The sequence below is a fragment of the Podarcis raffonei genome, chromosome 3, assembly GCF_027172205.1.
Source record: "Podarcis raffonei isolate rPodRaf1 chromosome 3, rPodRaf1.pri, whole genome shotgun sequence".
NCBI classification, from domain to species: domain Eukaryota; kingdom Metazoa; phylum Chordata; class Lepidosauria; order Squamata; family Lacertidae; genus Podarcis; species Podarcis raffonei.
In genome coordinates, this window is record NC_070604.1 from 7,819,102 (window position 1) to 7,837,352 (window position 18,251).

General features: G+C 42.7%; 1 protein-coding gene and 1 long non-coding RNA gene across 2 annotated transcripts in view; one reads left to right on the plus strand and one right to left on the minus strand.

Annotated features, from left to right (window-relative positions):
• LOC128409932 (uncharacterized) overlaps positions 1 to 18,251 on the plus strand; it is a 158,316-nt gene that overhangs the window by 128,068 nt on the left and 11,997 nt on the right. The window lies entirely within an intron of this gene.
• Positions 99 to 16,208, minus strand: DNAAF10 (dynein axonemal assembly factor 10). Its single transcript, XM_053380466.1, has 8 exons — positions 15,937 to 16,208; positions 13,183 to 13,283; positions 10,941 to 11,071; positions 8,372 to 8,473; positions 7,408 to 7,523; positions 3,788 to 3,922; positions 2,711 to 2,808; positions 99 to 795 (listed from the first exon to the last, which is right to left on the minus strand). The coding sequence occupies exons 1-8, from the start codon at positions 16,129 to 16,131 to the stop codon at positions 588 to 590; spliced, it is 1,086 nt and encodes a 361-aa protein (XP_053236441.1). The 5' UTR covers positions 16,132 to 16,208; the 3' UTR covers positions 99 to 587.

Here is an 18,251-nt window from a genome sequence, read left to right on the forward strand (position 1 = left end):
CTTTCTGGCCGGAGTATAGCAAACTACACTCAAATCATAATATTATTCCATTCATGTTTATTTATCATATTTTAAATAAGCAGCCAATAACTGAAAAATATCACTACAAACATTAACCTTTATTATATTAAAACACAGCTGTTCAAATTTTAAATGCAGAAAATAAGTGCAATCCAAGCCATTTTGGTGAACGTAATAACAAATGCAGTACTTTAAAGGACAAACACTTGCTGGTTCTGGAAGTTGGTTTCTAAGATGTGGTTTAGTTTTGTGGGCAACAGACGCACAAAATAATTAAAAATGATTTAAACAAATGTCAACAAATTTTTACTGCTGTACACAAAAAAAGGCCACAACCATAAGAAACTTTGAACTTAAGTGTGTCACATACAAACAGGTCTTAATGTGCTAAAACTGAAGGCACAGGTTGTAGAAATGTATGCTACACTTCAAAATGGTGAAAAGTACCCCAGACAAAATGTTTCACGTTTTGTTCTGTAGCATGAGGTCATACAGAGATTCCATTACATTTCTAAAAGGTTCTTGCTCTGGAACACATACATTTTTTCCTCCTTAGAAGTCCTTTGTCAAATCCTGTTCAGTTTAGTGACGATGAGTACTCTCAGAGTCTGATCAAAGGCACTACAGACACAGAGACCCATTTTGTCAGGGCTCCAGTCAAGGCTTGAAATAGGTTGCGTTGACAACGTCACATTCTGTAAAAGGCTAACCGAACCTGCTACTCCCATCTCATTTCCCTCTGAATCTTGCTTAGACCGCTGTGCAGGATACTCACTGGAAAATAGATCAAAAAAGGTATGTGAAAAGCCTGTTATAAGCACACACCACACACTCTTTTTTTATATCAATATTTCCACCAAAGAGTTCAGGGTCACTTACAATGGGTATCTTATGTTACCCTCAGAACAATCCGGTAAGTTGGTTTAGGCTAAGATCGTGACTTGCCTAAGGTCACTCCATGAATCTCACAAGTGACTCCTCAACCTGGTTTCTTCACATTCAAATCCAACCCCCAGAAACTATATCCTACTGACATTGCGGGAGATGGGAGATATCACAAAGGAAATGCAGAAGATTCCAGAATTTTAATAATGCTAAGTTACAGTACATTCCTATGCACGTCTGTTCAGAAGTCCTACTGAATTCAATGGGGCGTAATCCCAGGAAAGTGAATACCGCAGCCTTAGGCAAACCAAAGCTCAGAAGGACGTTAAACATCAAGGCCAGGGATAGGCAAATTTGGCCCTCCAGCTGTTTTGGGACTACAACTCCCATGATCCCTAGCTAACAGGGCCAGTGGTCAGGGATGATGGGAATTGTAGTCCCAAAACATCTGGAGGGCCAAGTTTGCCTAGGCCTGATCAAGGCTGTGTCAATAAGCTTTCTGTTCTATAAAGCTGCTTGGTAAAATGTTAAAATACATAAATATGTATGCTGAAATTTATTTATCAAGACGTGTATGCTACTTACAAAAAAACCTCTAGCTGGAGTAATTTTAAAAACAACGATAAAGACAGACATTAAAAACAGAAGATGTATGCTATTCCTGAATTTTATTATATTCAGTATGTGCTCAATGTAGCCATTTAAAAGAGCTACAGCCTCTTCTCTTGTCTGCCCCACCCAAGAGCAGAAGGAGTTTGTGGTTCTGTTCAGAAGTTAGTTTTAAATGGCATCTGTACTGGAGCAAAGCACACTGCTGCTGGAGCAAGAAGGCTCATATAAACATCAAGCCAATTCACAGACTGGAAGAGCAGCTCAGCAAAACTTTCCCCCTAATACTCTAGTTCTAACTAGCCACCCTTGAGTAAGGGAGAATGAAATTATGTCAGTTTATAGGAGCTAGGCAGAGAAGAAACAAAGGGCTTGAGCCATTGGACAGTGTGTTCCCTGTACAGACTTACAGGGAGACTAGAAACAAATCTGTGTTGGTTAAGTATTATTTCAGGGACTTGGTAGCATGAACATATTACAGGAGGACAGTCACTGTTAGAAACACTAGTAAAGTACACAATCTATGGAACAAAGATCATATATTTTCATTTGGCAGAGGAATGTACAGCTGCGTTTCAACACAAAGTGATGGCAAAATTATTTAAGTTTCCTGCAACATATAAGGTAAAGGGTAAAGGGACCGCTGACCGTTAGGTCCAGTCGCGAATGACTCTGGGGTTGCACGCTCATCTCGCTCTATAGGCTGAGGGAGCTGGCGTTTGTCCGCAGACAGTTTTTCCGGGTCATGTGGCCAGCATGACTAAGCCGCTTCTGGCGAACCAGAGCAGCGCACGGAAACATGGTTTACCTTCCCGCCAGAGCAGTACCTATTTATCTACTTGCACTTTGATGTGCTTTCGAACTACTAGGTTGGCAGGAGCTGGGACTGAGCAACGGGAGCTCACCCCGTCGTGGGGATTCGAACCACCGACCTTCCAATCGGCAAGCCCTAGGCTCTATGGTTTAGACCACAGCGCCACCAGCGTCCCCCGCAACGTATATCCACTGCCAAAAAAAAATGTTAGGTTGCAGATGCAAAGCTAAGCCACTTCTAATAATTCGGTCTTAACAGCAAGCTCTCCTACGACATGACATCACCGTAACTGAATGTACAGAATTAGGGCTACTCAGACAAACCTGGTCCTACTCCTCTGCACGCCCCCCCCCCCCACCCAGATGAACAGTAAATACTTACTATTTCCAAAGGTGAAGGTTTCCGGCTCCTCCGCTAGTCACAAATATATCTCTGTTCTGTGGAAGATGCCGAACTTGCCACATGGTTGATTTGTGGGCCTAACAACAAAGTTATACAAAAATTGTACATACATTAGTCTAATCCAGTGATTTTCAACCTGTGTGCCATGGCACCCTGGTGTGCCTTGAATGTTGGTCAGGGGTGCCAGGGGCAACACTGGCCTCTGTCCCTCTTTCCTTCCTTCCCTCCTCTGATGCCCTCGCATCTCTGCCTCCCAAAGGCTTGCGTGACTGCTAGCTGCAGCAGCCCTGGCAAATGGTGCCTCTGGGGCTGGCCAGGGGGTGTTTCCCAGGCCCCTGTGGGGCAGCGTGAGGAGGCACCTCCTTTGGGGCAGGGGGAGCAGCTCAGACATTTGGCACCAGATTCGCTGGAGGAGCTGCTGGAAGGAGGTGTACAAGGCACCATCCAACCGCACTCTAAACTTAGCCTTTTCTTCGCTCAAACATAATAATAATATAATAATAATTTATTATTTATACCCCGCCCATCTGGCTGGGTCCCCCCAGCCACTCTGGGCGGCTTCCAACAAAACACTAAAATACAATAACCTATTAAACATTAAAAGCTTCCCTAAATAGGGCTGCCTTTAGATGTCTTCTAAAAGTTTGGTAGTTATTTTTCTCTTTGACATCTGGTGGGAGGGTGTTCCACAGGGCGGGTGCCGCTACCGAGAAGGCCCTCTGCCTGGTTCCCTGTAACTTGGCTTCTCGCAGCGAGGGAACCGCCAGAAGGCCCTCGTCCCACAATTTATTTCACAACATTTATATACGACTGGGGGGGGGGGGGGGAGAACCTCTTCATAGAAGTTTACCAAAAAAATCCCCACTGCAAAAAGTTAGTTGACTACTGCCCCATGAGAGTGTTCAGAGGGAAAAGTCTTCCAGAGGTTTAAGGCCCCAGTCATAGTACGCTTATGTGAATCTGTTCCGACCTAAACCTTTTGCTTTGCCTCTTCCCCACGGCAAGAGTAGCGTATTTTCTGTCAGAACAATGAACAGCCTGTGTTTTATACCGTACCTTCTCTGAAACTGAAGCAAAACCTTTAGCTGGATGCTGAGTCCTCATGTCAAAAACATGAAACTTTCCTTCAAGTGATGTCGCTACCAATTTGTTCATATTTATATCCTTCCTGTCAAATTCAAGACTGCAAACCTAGAAGCATAAAGCAAGCAAGCATTAAGACTTCAGCAGAATTGCGGTGCAATCCTAACTGTGTTTATTTAGAAGCAAGTCCCACTGAGAAAGAGCTCAAGATGGAAAGGCATGCAGGCCATTCCTATGTACATTTAGGTATGCCTAGAATCAAAGTGATGCTTCTGGGGTATGAAGAAGAAGAAGAGTTTGGATTTGATATCCCGCTTTATCACTACCCGAAAGAGTCTCAAAGCGGCTAACATTCTCCTTCCCCTTCCTCCCCCACAACAAACACCCTGTGAGGTGAGTGGGGCTGAGAGACTTCAGAGAAGTGTGACTGGCCCAAGGTCACCCAGCAGCTGCATGTGGAGGAGCGGGGAAGCGAACCCGGTTCACCAGATTACGAGTCTACTGCTCTTAACCACTAGACCACAGTGGCTCTCAGAGAGAGAGAGAGGGGGGGAGAGGGGTTCCCCTTCCCCAAAGAGAGAGCATCCCTTCCCCACTGGCCCCAGAAACCGGCACATATTATATATGTATATTATATTTATTCATTCATTCATTCATTCATTCATTCATTCATTCATTTATATATTGCCTTTCTGCCAAGGCACCAAAGGCAGCTTAAAATTTTAAAGGACTAAAATAAATGATATAAAATGTAAAGTTGACCGGCATGGGAAGACAGTCCAGCTGGAACAGGCCCTGAGTTTGGGCTGCCCTCTCACCCTCTTCCTCCTTCTCAACGGGGATTCACAAATTTTGGCTGGCGCTGTGGGTTAAACCACAGAGCCTAGGACTTGCTGATCAGAAGGTCGGCGATTTGAATCCCCACGATGGGATGAGCTCCCGTTGCTCGGTCCCTGCTCCTGCCAACCTAGCAGTTCGAAAGCACATCAAAGTGCAAGTAGATAAATAGGTACCGCTCCGGCGGGAAGGTAAACGGCGTTTCCGTGCGCTGCTCTGATTCGCCAGAAGCGGCTTAGTCATGCTGGCCACATGACCCGGAAGCTGTACGCTGGCTCCCTCAGCCAATAAAGCGAGCCGCAACCCCAGAGTCGGTCACGAATGGACCTAATGTTTACCTTTAGCAGCCAACCCAAACTACACAGTCTGTGGGATCCTGACCCGTTTCCAAGGGTCCTTCCTCAATTGCAACAATACAATCCGGGGTTATGGGCAATCCCCTGCTACCCTCCCTTACTCTGAAGTTTGGAATAGGGGAGAATATTCCTGAATCGTAGGGCAATTTAAGAAGCAGCCTCATAAGTCAGCACAATGCTAGGATGATGCCTGCCCCACGCCTTGAATTCCAACTGGAGACCAGGCTGGGGCTTATTTTCTTCTTTACCTTCTCAGGTGATTGGAGCACCACAGAAGCGTAGAGGCAGGCATAACAGGCCTTCAGCTCAAAATGAAAAGAGTGGGCCTTGCTGTTTTTTAGGTGTGCTTCTGTGCCTTCCTTTCCTACCAGGAAGGGATTTTCACTGCAGTTGCACTGCACTCTGGGGGCGTTCTGAGCACCTCCAAAATACCGTGCAACAGTAAAGAGAACCTCAAGCTGTTTCTCTAGCTACACAATTGGGGATTTTCTGACAGGGGGCAGCAAATACACTTGCCAAGGGAAGTGTAATTAGGGACCTCGGGAGCAATCCAAAAGCTTAGGCATGCCTCGTGGGATTCCTGTTATAACAGCAGACCTCCATGATCAACTGTAATCTGCCTTCGAGACTACAAGAGTTTCAGAAGTGGTAGCTGCCAGGATGCTTATAGCAAAAAATTGGAAAGGGAGAAAAATTCCATCAATGAAAGAATGGCAAATTAAATGTTGTGAATCTATAAATCTGGCAAGACTCACAGCATTCATAAGGGGACAATTGGACCAGAAATTATTAAAAGAATGGGGATGTGCTAAAGAGTATATGAAAAAACATTGTTCTGGAATAAACATATCGGTATGTAATGAATGATGCTTTACAGGGTTAAAGAAAAAGAAAAATGGTGTAAAAAAGTATAAAGATAGAAGTAACCTACATTAGACACAACAATTTAGAAAGAGTAAAAGGAACAAAGCAACCAAGTCAATATGTGTATATGTATGTAATGACTAGATTAGAATGAAGATATGGTTTTATTTGTAGATGTGTGCTTTTTCTTTTGTTTCCTTTTTTGTGTTCTGTTTTTCTTTCTTGTTTGTATAGTATTACCTTGGATTCAATGTTTGTAATTTTTGTTATAATTTTGAATTGAAAATAAATTTTTTTTAAAAAAAAAACAGTTTCAGAAGTGGTTTGACATGTAGCAAGGGAGCTTGCCATTCCAGAACACAGGCCCAAGACCTACTGCGTGGTTTTTAGCGGAAAGGAGGGAATCCCAGCCAACAGGGTTGGGTAGAAGAAGGAGTTTGGATTTGATATCCCGCTTTATCACTCCCCTTCAGGAGTCTCAAAGCGGTTAACAATCTCCTTTCCCTTCCTCCCCCACAACAAACACTCTGCGAGGTGAGTGGGGCTGAGAGACTTCAGAGAAGTGTGACTGGCCCAAGGTCACCCAGCAGCTGCATGTGGAGGAGCGGAGACGCGAACCCGGTTCCCCAGATTACAAGTCCACCGCTCTTAACCACTGCACCACACTGGCTCTCTTGGGTACCCTGAACTCTGTATAGAAGTGCACTTTTCATTGAGTGAAGTCTATAAGATGCCCCATGTATAAGAAACCCGCCCCCCCCCATTTTTCAGACTCAGTTTTAAGAAAATGAGGGGAGATGGCCCCAAGTTGTTTAGTTTCTCCCCCCCACACACAGCTGTGGGCAGGAAACACTTCCTAGATCATTTCCCTGCCAGCCAGCTGGTTGGCTGGAACGCAGCTGTCCCTGATGCCGCTGCGTGCAGGAAACGATCTAGGGAGTTTTCCCCGCGTGCAGCGGCATCGGGGGAAGATGCTGGTGGCACGCAGCTTCTCTCCCCCCCCTCCCCCGCCGCAGCTGCGGGCAGGAAAAACTCCCTAGATCATTTCGCACTCGCTGCAGCACCAGGTGAAGTTGCGCTCCCGCCAACCGGCTGACTGGCAGGCGCGCCGCTTCTCCCTGCCCCCCTTGCAGCTACCCATGTATTAGACGATCCCAGTTTTTTGACATGACATTTTAGTCAAAAAACCTCGTCTAATACACGGAAAAATACGGTATATTTCTCATTCTCACTGTGTAGATTTTATTCCTCTACAGATCCGTGCCTTGTAACAAAGACATCCTTCAATGTCATTTCCAAAGCCTGAACTACAAAGTATTGAGGACCAATGCAAACTTAGCAATTTGTATTGACTACTGTCATACAAAGAGTAATATTTTTTTGCCATACCCCCAAAAAAGTGCACAGAAAAAATAACTAAATCTGCAGCTTAATTTTAATCGCACTAAGCATAATTTCCAAACTAGAAGTATCTGTATTGCAAAAAATAATTTTTAAAAAAGATGGACATTTAGACATACATTTGTGAAACATTACCCCATTCTTGATGTTGGTCTCCCACCGCAGTGTCATGTTCCTAAGGTCAAACAACTTGACATCCCCATTGTCATAGCCGGCACATACAACACGTTCCTCTTGATTGTAAGCGTTACCTAGTTAGAAAAAAAAGAGGCACTGCTTAAAAAATCATATGACCAACAATTTTTATAACAAGTCACATTTGTGCACCTATTCTGTTATAAAAGCATAATGCATTTCTGGTAGAAAACCAGTCCTGGAATGACAGGTTATTACTATTCAAGAAGAGATAAAAAGGCATTTAACAAAGGACAAGGGCAACAGCTGGAAAGATTTAGTGCAAGCTACTGTCTTTCTGCAGGGACGTGGGTGGCACTGTGGGTTAAACCACAGAGCCTAGGACTTGCTGGTCAGAGGGTCGGTGGTTTGAATCCCCGCGATGGGGTGAGCTCCCATTGCTCAGTCCCTGCTCCTGCCAACCTAGCAGTTCGAAAGCACCTCAAAGTGCAAGTAGATAAATAGGTACCGCTCCAGCGGGAAAGCAAACGGTGTTTCCGTGCGCTGCTCTGGTTCGCCAGAGGCAGCTTAGTCATGCTAGCCACATGACCCAGAAGCTGTACGCCGGCTCCCTTGGCCAATAAAGCGAGATGAGTGCCGAAACCCCAGAGTCAGTCACGACTGGACCTAATGGTCAGGGGTCCCTTTACCTTTTACTGTCTTTCTGAATTACTTATTTTATTTAAAATGTCAAAACTGCATTCTTGGAGACAGAAGCAATTGAAGTGGTGCTTCTGCAACAGAAAGCTAGAACCCCGAGAAGATCAAAGAGAAAAGGAAGCAGCTGGAAGCACTCTACAGACTCCATTTCGTATAGAGTCATTTAAACTCCATGTTATGGTACAAAAGCGATGGGAGCAAAGACAAGTTCCATGATATATGTTTGTATGCCATCAAAAATCAACCAGCTCAAGAGAGACCTTACCAAACGCAACTGTCCAGCAGTCTCTCTTGCTCTCTCCTTGAGCTGGTTCCATATTGGCAACTGGAGTGTCTTTTTGTCTTGGGTCCCACACCTTCACGGTCCCTGCAAAAGTGGATAATGGATTATTATTTTACTGATAAAACACCTGGTGGCATTTATTATATTACTTCAGCCCCAGTAACTTGCTTAATAAAACACTATTAATGTCCCCCTTACTCCTATTCATTTTTAATGTACTTTAAAAAATAATAATAGAAAAGTTTGTTTCAATGCTTTCACAATTTGATGGATGAGCTGTTTCATCCAATGAGCAGACTAACTGATAAATGAAAGAAGATGCAACTCAGCTAAAATACTAGCTTCCGTTTCCTGGAAGCTGTAATCTCCATTAAGAAGACAGGCCTACTAATACCACACATTTTTATATGTAAATTATACAGATCTTTCTGCAATTGTCTTGCTTTATGTTCTTCTTTTTGTGTCCTCATATATGCAGATATCAGTTTGCTACAGCCCTCTAATGACTTATGTGAAAACCCTGTTCTATGTGGGACTCAAAATAGAACATACAGCATATGTAGATCTGATTGCAGTACCCTTGTAACCATATCATATGGCAGCTGAGGAGGAACCTAGAATGGAAAAAGGCTGGCCAAGACTGCTGTTACCAAGTATATACTAGCTGGGGGGGGGGGGGGAGGACAACTAGGGATAAGCAGTGATAGACTGGACTAATCAGTAGGTGTAGTCTTATTAATTAGAGCTGTAAGAGCGTCCTCTTCCAAATCTTAAAAATCTGACAGATTTTTGTTTTTATATTGCTGATTTGCTTTTTATCATATCCTGCTCATCCCACCCTGCAAAAAGGCCTGGTATTCATCTGACATCCCTTTGAAACAGAATAATAGAAAAAGCTTCTTTATAGTATAGGCTTATAATTCAATAAGTTTTAACGAAAGCTCGACATGATATAAGGGTGGGGAAATCAGAAAAAGACTCTTCTTATTTTCATTCTTTTCTACTCCCCTATTATACCTAAATAAACTTGATTTGCTCTGACAACTAGTGGCAATCTATTAAATCTATTAAAAACAAGAGATATTAAGCCACTAACTTCAGCAGGGCCTGGAATGTACACAAGAAATGGACTAATTTAAAACTATCAGTTACCAGTTTATAGAATAGCTAATATGCCCAAGCATGCGCAAACATTGTAAGACAGCCACAAATGCTCAGTACAGATTAATCCTCAGGGGACCTCTTAGTTGTAGCAATGCCCATGCTGATTTGCATCTCTGTAGACCCCGTGGCATTTCTGCTTGCCCAATGAGATACAGCCATGCAGTGTTGCTCCAGCTGTTCTTTTTTTAAAAAAAAGCACACCACAACGCCAATGACCAATCTTAAGCTAATGTACTGCACCCTCTGGAGCACCTGATATCAGACAGAATTTTAATGGTCTGTGATTGCTGCCAGCCCCTGCTAGAGCAATGTAACTGTCCACCTTTTTTGCTGCACATAGGCACAGCTCAAAACATCATCATCCGGTGTTACTTTAGAACTGCTGCAACTAACAGCTATTCACTAGTTCCCCATCCTACAAGCTGCTATGCTTGTAAAGTGATTCATAGGAGCTTGTAACTGAACTCATAAAAAGCAAAAGGCCACATTAAATAAAACAAGTGCAAGTGAAGACCCATCAGAAAATGAACTGCTGGAAAGGTGGTGGCAGAGAGGAAGTAGATGTTCATTCCTTTGTCCTCCCTCCACAAATTCAGGCACATTCATGTTCTCTCACGTTTAGAGTGACAAACCAGTCTCCACTTGCATCTCACTCTCCCCTCCCCTTTCCAGTAAATGATAGAAGCATTGGCCTCCCCAACTTTCTCCACTGAGCGGCTCTGGATCCGTCAGGCAGGAGGACGCAAGTCCAGGATGCTACCCTTAATGTCAGACATCAGGTGAGCGCTCAGTCAAGTCCAGTTCCCAGAAAAATACTGGGACCTTGAGTTAGCAAGGCAGGGACAATGCCCTTCTCAGCTGCTGGAGCTTAGAAATCGTGGCCTCAAGAAAGTGCACATGTACAACCCTTGACCATGCGATGCTTGGGAGATGCAAGATATTTTGATCTAGTAGTTTTTTAAGCAAGAGTAGACCATCCCCCATGCTTCTCAATCCTCTCGCTTTCCCATTCTCAATATCCCTACATAGTTGTCCTAGTTTGAAAAGACAATGTTTTAGAATTGCTTAGGTCTCAGAAACTATCTTATGGTAAAGATAGGTGACAGAATCCTGGCCACGTTTACTTGCAAGTTCCACTGTGTTAATCAGGCTTACTCACAGGAAAGCATGCCAATCTACACCGGGAGTAAGCCCCATTCAGCTGAACGGTTCTTACTTCTGAGTACATGGAAACACCCTTTAAATTTAGATAACAGGACTGAATTGGTTCATAACACTAACATGTGAAGACAGAAGAATGGTAATCATTGGAAGCTATTAGCTGGATTTATCCTAACCCACTTCGCTTTTCCTTCTAACCAGTGACACTGCAGTAGATCTAACTCACCATCCCGACTTCCCGTCACAATTTCTGGTGCTCCTTCTCCAATTCCTAAGCCACCAACGCCATCAATACTATTGATTATTTCTTTATGTCCCTTCACAGAGTACACTGGGATTTCTGGAACTTCCAAATTCCTAAACACCATAAAGGAACAATTATTTTTTTACGATTTCCAAAGGGGAAGCCATGTCAGTCTGTTGCAGGGAGGAAAAAGCTAAGAGTCTTACAGCAACTTACAGACGAATACAGCTATCATGTCATAAGCTGGTGCACCTGAGGAACTGGACTTTAATCCATGAAAGCTTATGGGATAATTAGTTTGTGTTCTTTAATGGTTCTCAATAAATTGAATTAGGGATATTTTATACCACAATGGTTAAAACAAACTATTCTCAATTCAGTTTCAAACAGCAGTGATAATTAAAATGATATGCACAAATTTGTGAAATTTCTGATGCAAAAACCAAAAGTGGTTTTAGGAGTAAGGTAAAGGTACCCCTGCCCGTACGGGCCAGTCTTGCCAGACTCTAGGGTTGTGCGCCCATCTCACTCTATAGGCCGGGGGCCAGCGCTGTCCGCAGACACTTCCGGGTCACGTGGCCAGCGTGACAAAGCTGCATCTGGCGAGCCAGCGCAGCACACAGAACGCCGTTTACCTTCCCGCTAGTAAGCAGTCCCTATTTATCTACTTGCACCCGGGGGTGCTTTCGAACTGCTAGGTTGGCAGGCGCTGGGACCGAGCGACGGGACCGCACCCCGCCACGGAGATTCGAACCGCCGACCTTTCGATCGGCAAGTCCTAGGCGCTGAGGCTTTAACCCACAGGGCCACCCGCGTCCCGGTTGGTTTTAGGAGTAACAACCCATTAATCAAAATCTGAATCTGCTCAAGCCTTAAAAAGCAACATTTTTATCATTGGTATTTGTTACAATGACAAGTTTGATGCAAACATTTTTTTTAACTGTGTGCTTTCCTTTCCCACCAAAAACTGATGAAATTCCAAAGGTTCAAGAAACACCTTCACAATCCAAACTACAAAAATTCAAGGCTACAATTCAACTTTTTGACTGGTATGCTGAGCCTGCAAAGGCCCAGTTCACATGCAGTGCTAAGCCAAATCATAGCTTAGTGCAAATAAGCAAATTTGTGGGTTCCTGGAGGATTCCCCCCTCCCCAGTCCTGTTGCTGCTGTGCTATCTGCTACTAAATCATGTTTTCACTTAGTACTACATGAGAACCGGTTCAAATAGTAAGAGCTAGTAAAAATGTAAAAGATAGAAAGAAAGAAAAAGAAATGGGAGAATGGAGGTTGAAATATGTCCCTTTAACTTTTTTATAGCTTTATCATAAGATTGGGTGAAATCCTAAGGGGGGCGGGAATTCAAAAGCAAATACCTTTTGCCTGAGTATTAGCTGCTGACATCTAGGAACATTTGAAGTTTTCTAAATCATTCAAGAAAGGGACATCAAGAACCAGACGGTTGCAAAATGTGCCACTTGGGTTGTGAGTTCAATAGTAATCTTACCATATTTGCAAATCCTGTTCTTTTTAGGGTCTTTCTTTTTCCCTTAAGATCTACTTTTTCTTTTAGCATCTGGACACTGTGCTTCTTTCTAGCTAGTCAATGCTACTATCATTCAACAACCCGCATACACCCTCTGCTTATCAGGACAAATGAAGAAAATCCAAAATACTCTTATTTAATGTAGCTAATACATGTATTAGGAGAACTGGTGCAGGAAACAAAAGCAAGTTGTTAACAAGGTATACAGATTCATGGATTTCTCTGTCTGGTGAAACCATGATTAATAAGGGTCAAAAGGTAAGCATGCAGAAAGCTCCCCACCCCCAAAAAAGACAACAACAACAACCAAGTGCCATTATCTTCGGCGGTTTTTCACTTGTGAAGGGAACACTTCAAAAAGACTATGAAATTTATAAAACAATAGTATCTAAAAACACTACCTAAATATGCTCACTGATATTTAAAAATTAAAATAGTAGCCTATGATTGCATATCACAAATTGCTTTGCAAAGTCATAAAACCATGCAGACGGAGGTGGCATAATTAGGGAACTAAATTTTCTATATAACTGAATTAGGTTACAACTGCCTAAAACCTTTGTGATCCTAAACTAAGGCGACTTAAATAAAGTGACAATTTTGAATTAGCTGAGAACAAAAGAATAGGTGAAGTGTGAAATGGAGCTTTAAACAGTATTAACCAGCAAAAATGTTCTTACCATATGTTTAAATTTCCACCAAAATCTCCTGTAGCTAGGTACCTTTGTTGCAGAGAAGAAGCACCAAAGGTTCCACATTTAACAGGCTTTGATTTTTCAATCTGGAAAGGAAAAAAATACTAGGAGGAAGGCTTAATAATTTTACATTTATTATCTTGTCCAATCTACTGGTTCTGTTAATATTAAGTGCTGATAAAAAAGTAAATGTCAAAAATCAGTTTCTCTTGTTTGAAGAGTTACTGCTGGTAGGTTTTAGCAAAATTCAAATATGCACCATGAAATATTTATATTAACAAACAAGTCACACATTTTAGTCTGATTTTTGGTTATGAAATTGCATTTGTCTAAAAGAATATGGGAGAGATTTGTCATTAAGAAGTCTATTTTAAGTCGCTGTGGCTGAAATCCCATACACATTTGCCTAGGAGTAAATTCCACTTGAATTCAGTGGGACTCATTCTTGGATCGGCATCCATAGACTGAGCTGTCATTCTTCTTTCCAATTTATTTCAGAGATGTCCATAGTTAGTAAACCTAGCAACTGCTGATAGTTTGCAAACATAAAAGTAGATTGCAACTTACCTATTATTTTCTCCCTCCCCTTTTCATATTGTTTTAATTGGCAAATATCAGAACCAGTATTATTTATATACCACATGTTTTGGGGATAGGATTGCGTAACTAAAATCGGATTATAAAAAAATTATGAGCTGCATCCACTTATGTCATCCTTCCAGCATAAAGAGTTCTGCCTACGCAGTGGGATTCCTCTTCTCCTCCTTTCTCCATTCAGCCCCACTCCCACCCCACCTGTTTCAGAGGAGTGGGGATAACATTAGATGTGGGGTGCAGGGAAGGAGAAAAGAGAGATTAAGTTCTGTTGTTCAGGTGGAAATCCTTGCACAAACAGGAAAAAATTGCTGGATGCAATCCTATGTTTAAACAAGTGCTGTAAATAGGCTGCTAGTAACTGAGAACAATGCTAACTTCATTCTCTGAATGGTAGAAAGCAGTAAAAGTAGTAGTTGTTCACTGAGAAGACCTCATGATTGATTTTCCATAACTGGCCAGCCAATCTATCGGACGAAAAGACTCTCACTCCTCAATACTTTATCCACAATCTACTCCTCAATGCATAAGGCGGCCAACATTGTGTTCTCCTACATTGCTATAGCTACAGCAACAAAAGCTGTGTAGGAAGCAAAGGGCTGTGTAGACAAGCAAAGCTAATGGTTATCACCATGGTGATCAGAATGGTTTTCCCCATCATTATTGGTTTCTAAACAGTGCTTGATTACTGAACGTTAGTTTGCCAAATGCTGAGTAAAACAAACATTACATTGCTTCATTTTATCCATGCCAATCCATACATGATTCTCTTATTATTTGATCCTGCTTTGGGATATGCTTACAGTTCACTATCAATGTTCCTAATTAAAAGTTGAAACTTTATCATTTTGAAGCTATTTTTAATATTTACACTTCTTCACCCATCACTAAACGTGTCTCTATTTATTATTATTTTGTATTAATATATTTTTATATATCCTGTCTTTTTGCCCAACAGGCAGTGTTACCTAAGAATGTGAGCTATGAGCCCAATTCAAATATCATCCTAGTCACAAACTTACTTAGCTGACCTAAGGCACCTCAATCACTGAATACAATTAGATTACTACTTACAATGGCCAGAACATGATACATGGGAGTGAACAATGGTGACCAATATATATATATATATATATATATATATATATATATATATATATATATATATAAAGAAGGGGTCAGCAAACTTTTTCAGCAGGGGGCCGGTCCACTGTGGGGGACCGCACTATATTTTGAAAAAAATGAAGACATTCCTATGCCCCACAAATAACCCAGAGATGCATTTTAAATAAAAGGACACATTCTACTCATGTAAAAACATGCTAAACATGCATCTGGTCCCTGGGCCTTAGGTTGCCTACCTCTGCTATACAGTGGTACCTCTGGTTACGTACTTAACTCGTTCCGGAGGTCCGTTCTTAACCTGAAACTGTTCTTAACCTGAAGCACCACTTTAGCTAATGGGGCCTCCTGCTGCCGCCGTGCCGTCGCTGCACGATTTCTGTTCTCATCCTGAAGCAAAGTTCTTAACCCGAGGTACTATTTCCGGGTTAACGGAGTCTGTAATCTGAAGCGTATGTAACCCGAGGTACCACTGTATATACCCTTTTAATTGGGTTGTGGGACGGGGGAGGGGGATTATCAGTTTGTTTTTCTTCTTATTTTTATTACATATTTTGCGTTTATATACATATACATACATAAATATATATGTGTGTGTGTGTGTGTATATATATATATATATATATACACACACATAGTATGTGTAGGTTGTCAACTGCCCTGTGAACTACAAACGAGGGTGTAAAAATTGAACCATTATTGTGAATAATAATAATTTATTAAATTTGTACACCTTCACCTGTAGTTCTCAGGGCGTAGTTCTCACAACATGGGAGACGAGCACGATTAGAGTTGGATTTGATTATTATTATTATTATTATTAATTATAATTATTATTAATTATTATTATTATTATTATTATTATTATTATTATTATTATTATAGCCCATTCAACTCGCGCTCCTCGTTCCCTTTCCCTCCCCTGAACAAACACGAGGCGGACCAAATTCCTCAGCAGCAGCCGGCGAAAGGCAGCGGGAGCCCGCGCTCCGCCCGCCCGCCCGCCCGCCGCCCCTCACTCACTTCGCGGAGCAGCTGGAGGCGGCCGCCTTGCAGCTCGTAGAGCTGGACGACGCCGCTGCCCCGCGGGAAGCTGCCCAGGCAGACGAGGCGGGCGCTGCTGGGCACCCACTTGCACTCGAAGGCCGTGTAGTTCAGGCTCTGCTGCGCGTGCGCGATGATCTGCGGCTTCTCCAGGGGGCCTCCCGGAGACGACATGGCGGCCGCGGCGGCGCCCCAACGGCTCCCCGTTCAAAGCCGACGCGTCTTCGGCTGCCCCAACAACGGCAACATCCGGGCTACTCCGCGCGGAAGCACGCAGCGGGCGCAGCGCGGGACTCCCCGCCGCTCCTCATTGGCCAATAAGGGTTCCGTCAGCGGCAGGGGGACTCCAACTCCCGTCGGCCCCCGGGGCAGCGCGGCCTATTCTCCTGGTTGGGTGGAGTTTATGTGTGTTGCCAGGTGCTTTCAAACTCAATTCGTGCAAGGCGCGTTTTCTGAGTGGGAAGGGCAAAGCACGCGCGGCGGAATCACAGCATCATAGAAAGTTAAAGGGAAAGCTGCATGTGTTAGAATCATACGGTTACAGAGTCATCAATGCAGGAATCTCAGCCAAAGCATCGTTGACAGGTGGCCCTCGAACCCCTGCTTTAAAAACCTCCAAGGAAAGAGAATCCACCATCTTCTTCCCAATTTTTTAAAATTAATTTTCACAACATTATAAACAAACAAACAAACAAACAAAAATCATAACCTTATTAAAAATTACACTTATTAACATTATTAAGTGACTTCCTCGCTTCCCCTTCGTTGAATTTCATTGCATGTCCTTTAAACGGTTTTCCAAATCATAGCTCTTAAAATAATTTAACTTAAACATTAACATCCTTAGATCTTCACATTATGAAATTAAACCTATTAATTCATCACTTAACTTGAATAAAATCCTAAGCCAATTAAGTATCTGCAAGCTGTTTTCAGTTAGTTTAACTTAACATGTTTAACTAAGTAATCATTAAATTTGATCCAATCTTCCTGATACTCCTCCTCCTTCTGGTTGCGGACTCTTCTGGTTAGATCGGCTAGCTGCGAGAAATCCATCATCTTCATCTGCCATTCTTCTATCGTTGGTAATTCTTGGGTTTTCCACTTTTTAGCTAACAAAATAAGAGCCGCGGTTGTGGCATACAAAAATAATTTTACATCTTTCTTGGGCAATTCCAAACCTGTTATTCCAAGAAGAAAGGCCTCTGGTTTCTTTATAAATGTATATTTCAACATTTTTTTCAATTCGTTATATATCTTTTCCCAGAAGTCTTTCACCTTGGGGCAGGTCCACCACATATGATTAAATGTTCCTTCCTTTTCTTTACATTTCCAACATAGATTATTGCAGTTATGACATATCTTTGCTAATTTTACAAGAGTCAAATACCATCTGTACATCATTTTCATTATATTTTCCTTTAACACAGTACATGCAGTGAACCTGACCCCTTTCAAGAATCCACCATCTTCTGAGGCAGTTCCATTGCACTGTCAAACGGCTCTTGCCCTCAGAATGTTCTTTCTGATGTGAAGTTGGAATCTCTTTACTTGTAATTTGAAGCCATTGGTTCGAGTCCTAGCCTCCATGTGACAGAGATATTTGAAGATGGCTATCATATCTCCTCTCAGCCTCCTCTTTTCCAGGCTAAACATACCTAGCTCCTTCAAGCGCTCCTCATAAAGCTTGGTTTCCAGACCCTTGATCACCTTGGTTGCCCTCCTGGGCACATGTTCCAGCTTGTCAACATCCTTCTTAAACAGTGGTGCTCAGAACTGGACACAGTATTCCAGGTGGGGTCTGACCAAGACAGAATAGTGTGGTACTATTACTTCCCTTGACCTGGACACTTTGCTTCTGTTGATGCAGCCTAGAATAGCATTAGCTTTTTTTGCTGCTGCATCACACTGTTGACTCCTGTTGAACTTGTTAAACCCCCCTATACTAAAACCCCATATACTTTTCACATGTGCCACCATTAAGCCAGGTGTCCCTATCTTATACAGTGGTACCTCGGGTTACATACGCTTCAGGTTACAGACTCTGCTAACCCAGAAATAGTACCTCGGGTTAAGAACTTTGCTTCAGGATGAGAACAGAAATCGTGCAGCGATGGCGCAGCGGCAGCAGGAGGCCCCATTAGCTTAAGTGGTGCTTCAGGTTAAGAACACTTTCAGGTTAAGAACAGATCTCCAGAACGAATTAAGTTCTTAACCTGAGGTACCACTGTATTTGTTTTGTCGGGTCTCTGGACCGTAATAAAGATTGATTGATTGATATTTGTGTGTCTGGT